The sequence below is a fragment of the Sinocyclocheilus grahami genome, unplaced genomic scaffold (assembly GCF_001515645.1).
Source record: "Sinocyclocheilus grahami isolate Dianchi unplaced genomic scaffold, SAMN03320097.WGS_v1.1 scaffold201.1, whole genome shotgun sequence".
In the NCBI taxonomy this organism is placed as follows: Eukaryota; Metazoa; Chordata; class Actinopteri; order Cypriniformes; family Cyprinidae; genus Sinocyclocheilus; species Sinocyclocheilus grahami.
This window is the reverse complement of record NW_015505380.1, coordinates 638,283-644,044: the sequence shown is the minus strand read 5'-3', so window position 1 is coordinate 644,044 and position 5,762 is coordinate 638,283. Positions and strand designations below refer to the sequence as shown.

Here is a 5,762-nt window from a genome sequence, read left to right as displayed (position 1 = left end):
TGTGTGTGTGTGTGTGTGCGCGTGTGTATATATGTGTGTGTATATATGTGTGTGTGTGTGCATATATATATATACACCTTGCTATGTGTACTGTGTTAGGCTAATCGAGACTTGTCATTTGCACTTACATATTGTTGCTCTTTTGTTAGTTTTGACTGCTTTTATTGTCCTCATTTGTAAGTCGCTTTGGATAAAAGCATCTGCTAAATATAAATGTAAATTATTTTAAATGAACGATAATAGCCTTCTTTGGTACAGGAAACTAGATAGCATCTTATAAAACGGAAATAATCAAAAAACAAAATTTATAATGGATATATGTGATGCAATAAAAGTTTAACCTTGTGCTGAATTACATCTAATTGGTTGGGCACTGTTGAAGGTCATGTGAGGTTAAAGGTCAATACAAATCTCCAGGGCTGAAGCAAAGGTCATAGAATGAACACATTTAGTACAACAGACATACCGTGAGTGAGCAACAACCAGCAAATTATGATAATGTTCAGGCCCTTTTGCATATGTTTGTATCGAACCAGGAACCTTCCTTTAATGCTTACTCCGTAGGGATCTTCTCTATGTTAAGTGTACTTGAAGCTGCTTAGGAGAAAAGCAGCTGCTAAACGAGTATTTACTAGAGAAGACGAGTCGGGAGGGGGATTTAGACTCGGGTGATGCTCTTCCACTCGGTTCACTATAACAAATGACTAGTTACAATAATCCCCATATCAATAAGCAGCAAAACCCTTTGAGAAGATCATGAAGGTTTGGCTGATTCAAGAGATTAAACACACGACTCAGTCAACTATCTGTTCGTGCAAAATCTGCTCTCGGAGGACATGAGTTGGATTACAGCATGCGGATGAGCTCGGCACAGCCATCTGAAATCTGTGAAATCATAATTTTCCAAATATGGCAGTTATGCAAACCGTGTCAACACGGCCACCTGTTCATGCATGGGCTGTTATGAGCCGATATATCTAAAGACAAAATTTAGATATGAAATGCAAAACAGAAATGCTTTGGATGCGGTAACTTGGATCATGATTAGATGGCTCTAACAGCCTCTTATTTTGGTTTTTCCCATTTATCATGAGCCATACACAAGATGGTTTTCCTACAAGTCAGATTTATGTCTTCCGAATGTGCAGATGTGATTTGAGCTTGAATGAAATTAGTAATTAAAATCATTTTACATGAGGCATACTTGGATTTTAATGAAGCGTACAGCACTACCATAAACGGTTACTTTATTATAAGGCGTCCTTGTCATCTATACATTTAAATACTGAGTAATATTAATTAGCTACATGTACTTACTATATAATTAGGGGTTTGGATTAGGGTTACTTGCATTAAATTATGCATAATTTATTGTTATTATAAATTAGTAAATGCATGTGCAACAAGGACACCTTAAAATAAAAAAAAAGTGTTACCCAAATTGTACCATGGTATCCTTGGTACAATCATGGAAACAATTTATACCACATAATATCAGTGTACTATGACATCTTTTGTATCTCGGTTTATTACTAATCTAATTATATCAGTATTATTTTATAACAAGCAATTAAAGAAACAAGCAAGCAGGATTTACTTGAGGAGTCTGAAGCAACTCTATAAATATTCTAATTTATTCTGCTGAACTCTAATGTGGATGTGAATAACGTGAGAAGTTATTAATATCTGACTGAGCAGGAAGCCCCCTGAGCGAGACGAGCAGCTGCGCGCGCAAATGTCCAACGAGGCGCGAAAATTTCCCGCGTCTCTCCAAACGGCCGCCTCACAAACACATTCCCAAGATATCATCAAATCCACACATTTCGATGAGGGGAAAATCAGGTAGGTGTGCTTACTTTTCCTCCTCTAGCTGTTGTTGGTACTGCTCAAACTCTTCTTGGGTCATTCCTTTAGCGGCGGCTTCGGTTTTGTCTCCGTCAGATTTCTCTTCTGTCAGACCTCCCGTCAGGTTCTTCAGCTGACCGCCGACTACGTGTTTCACCATGAAAGCCATCGTTAAATAGTGTAATGCTCCTTAATATTCTTCCTCTTTCTCCGCGGTCGCCTGACAGAGACTCGGTCCGGCGTTCAGCTGAGGTAAAGTGAAGTGAATTGGATTCATCTCTTCTTCTGAGTCACAGCATCCATCCAATCCCGTGTTTCCTCAACCGACTCTCTCTCTCTCTTCCCGCCCAAATCCCACGTGCCGCCGGATTAACCGCGCTTTTTGTTTTTTTTTTGTCGCGGGCGCTCGTGACTTGTCAAAAGGCATCGCGCGCCGGTTTGCGAGGGATGACAGTAAGCAGAAAGGATTCAGAGCATCTATGCAGCATCCATCTGGAGGGCGGGCAAATCCTGTGAAGGTAAAGTGAGAAAGTAATGTGTGAAATGAAATATCAAACGAAAAGTTGCGTTCAGTTAGAGCGTCTTTATTTGGAAAAGGGCAACACTCTAATCCCAGAGATTACCATCCATGCATAAAGCTGTCAGCATCACCTCCACATGGATTATTATCATATGCAATAATAAAGAAACGGAACAAAGATGAGACATTTTACAGTCAAACATGCATTGTACAATAGTAAAGAGATTTTGTTTTTTAGCTCATAGTCTTTGTTTACACGTGTACACAAATATGCATGCATACACTATAAATTCAGTTTATTTATAAAGCAACAGAGCATTGACCAAAGTGCTGTACAATAGTTAAATTATAACAACAACATCAAAACACAAATACTGATAAACTACTTTATTTGTAATTTATTTTATTTATAGTTAAATTATGTCTGAATTTATTATATCTGTATAGGTCTTTTATTGCGTTTTAGTTTTATTTGAGTTATTTTAACACTAAATGGAAATTAAATTATATATATATAGATATGTGTGTGTGCGTGTGGCTGTACATGCACATATATGTAGTTGTTTTTTGGTGTTTGGCTTAGTGTTATGCTAGAATCATTATTATACTCATACCGTTTGTTCTTTAATTGTTTTTAGCTTTATTTTTATTTTTAAGTTTTAAAATTTTGTTGTATGCATTTGTCATTTTTATTTAATTTCTTTATTTTTAGAAATGTGTATAAGTAGTATTTATAAAGTTTTGGATCTGTTTTTAGTCGTTTTAATACTACAATTGATTGCTTCTGTTGTCCTCATTTAGATAAAAGCGTCTGCTAAATGACTAAATAAATAAATAAAACTATATGCATACCAACCCGATCTCTAGAGTTGGGCGATATGCTTAATTGTCATATTGTCCTATCGTCAGCCTGTGAGATCGCCGATACACGATATTATCATGCTAATTTATTTAATTACTTATTTACTTAGTTTCATTGCTGGAAAGTGAACCAACTCCAGCGTAATGCTAAAAATAGCCGAATGCTTTTAGTATGACTGAATTTGTATTTAACATGATAGCAATTTAATACAAACATTGTAAGTTACTAATGCTTACATTTCCTCAGTTATTCAAAATGTAGCTACTTGCAGCTAAAGAACGTTGACTTCAGTCTAGCGCGAGTAAAAAACCCATTACAATCAGTGAAGCTATCTACACTGAATAAATCTCTTATTCTTAAATCACACATGCATCTGCCCTTTGTTTAGGATGGAGGTGAGAATTCGCTGAATTAAGTCAACGTTCGCGCTGAACAACTAAACTCCGCCGTTTTAGCGATGACTCATCTGAACGCCTCTGATTGGCCATTGCATTCATAAGCTCAACATAATCACGTGTGATTGGTTATAATGTGCAACACTGTAAAAATGCGGAAAAAGAAATATAATGAAACAAATAAGCTCTAATATTAATTATAGTATTACTAGCCTGATTATAATAATAATAATTATCCCGCTATCGTCAAAGGCATCAGCCACAGGCGATATCTTTATCATCGATACATGACACTATCGTCTTATCGGCACAACCCTACCGATCTCATGGCAATTCGTTCATATTTTATGAGGTGGCTAAATCGTACAAATTCGTACGACTTCACGCTTACAAATTCGTACAATTTTTGCTAAATCGTACGTATTTTACGAGCTCCCCAATTCGTCTGAATGACCTACACCTAACCCCGCCCCTAAACCTACCCATCACTGGAGTCTAGACAAAACGTACAAAATCGTACGAGTGAGGTCGTACGAATTCTTTCGAATTAGCCACCTCGTAAAATAAGTACGAATTTGGTCGTAAGATAGCATTGGCATATGTAATCCACTTTGAATGAAGCATCTTCCAATGGCATGCAAATGTGAAAACTCGTTGCATGCATGCATGCTATAAATACAGCCTCTATTACCCCAAAATTAATTAACACCAGATGATAAAAACAAATCATACATCTCTGTGCATCGTGATAATGTCTCTATTTTTGCCCTTTTTCTCACTTTCTCTCTCTCTGACACCCCCCTCCCTTGGGACTGAATCATTCCCGATCTGCTCCACTAACAAACTGTTCTGTCGCTCTCGCTGAGGGCAAGGACTATACCACGTACACATTTATCTGTGCTCCTAAGAACCTGAAAAGTCTGTGTTTGGAGCTCTTTAGGCTTTTACTGGTGGCAAGCGCTCTGATATTAACCAGGGAAATAATGTGCAGCATTTTTATTCTCATATCAACCAAATGTTCTCATGGATTTGCATGCATGTCAAAAGACAAAAATGTTATGTTTACAGTAATACGGTGACACATGGCGATCATACATCTCTGTGCATCGTGATAATGTCTCTATTTTTGCCTCTTTCTCACTTTCTCTCTCTCTGACACCCCCCTCCCTCGGGACTGAATCATTCCCGATCTGCTCCACTAACAAACTGTTCTGTCGCTCTCGCTGAGGGCAAGGACTATACCACGTACACATTTATCTGTGCTCCTAAGAACCTGAAAAGTCTGTGTTTGGAGCTCTTTAGGCTTTTACTGGTGGCAAGCGCTCTGATATTAACCAGGGAAATAATGTGCAGCATTTTTATTCTCATATCAACCAAATGTTCTCATGGATTTGCATGCATGTCAAAAGACAAAAATGTTATGTTTACAGTAATACGGTGACACATGGCCTAATTATGCATGCTTTTTCAAATCAGAGGCAAACCTCTGGCATATATGATAAATATGCATCAGAACAAAGCCAAGTAAAATTTGGCTTTGGCAAGAAAATAAAGGTTAAAATTTGTAGAAATACAGAAACGTGATAATTTGACCTATTGCATTGGGATGCTGTATGGCACAAATAAAATTAGTTAAATAATGCCATTATTGTAATAAAAAAAAGAAATGTCCTTAACGTAATGCAAAATACAGTTCCATGGCCCGTGAAAAACATTTATGGATGGTAAATTTCATCTGCCACTGGCAAGCTTGGTAAAAAGTTCATTTTGGACCCTGTATGCATGACTTCACAGGAAGTCAATAAACCTCATCATCATCCAGTTAACAGCCAGCAGCGCTGGACAGACTATGTGTACATGGGCGCAAGCATGCATGCAACCATTATATAATAATAAAACATCACGGATGCATCCTCAGTAGGCTACAGCTGGTTCAGTGTCTGTGTTAAAGCAGAGCTGAGGGTTTGCTGTTTGTGAATATGAGGACAAATGAGGTTAGTAGGGTGAGGACAGTCAGTCAAATGCTGATTTGGGAAGTCAATGGCACTGAATCGAAATAAACTAAAGCCCTATTCAGATGGGACTAGCGTCCTTCCACTAATTATATAATGGGGAGACCGTATCTCCTCTTTCTCCCGGA

At 37.7% G+C, this 5,762-nt stretch overlaps 1 protein-coding gene across 1 annotated transcript in view; it reads right to left on the bottom strand.

The window, feature by feature from the left end:
* LOC107595381 (complexin-3-like) overlaps window positions 1–2,014 on the bottom strand; it is a 3,738-nt gene extending 1,724 nt beyond the window's left edge. The window contains exons 1-2 of the mRNA XM_016285764.1: window positions 1,857–2,014; window positions 743–768 (exon numbers count right to left, since the gene is read on the bottom strand). Coding sequence (XP_016141250.1) covers window positions 743–768; window positions 1,857–2,014 — 184 coding nt within the window. The remainder of the gene's footprint in view (window positions 1–742; window positions 769–1,856) is intronic.
* Between the last annotated feature and the right edge of the window lie 3,748 nt (window positions 2,015–5,762).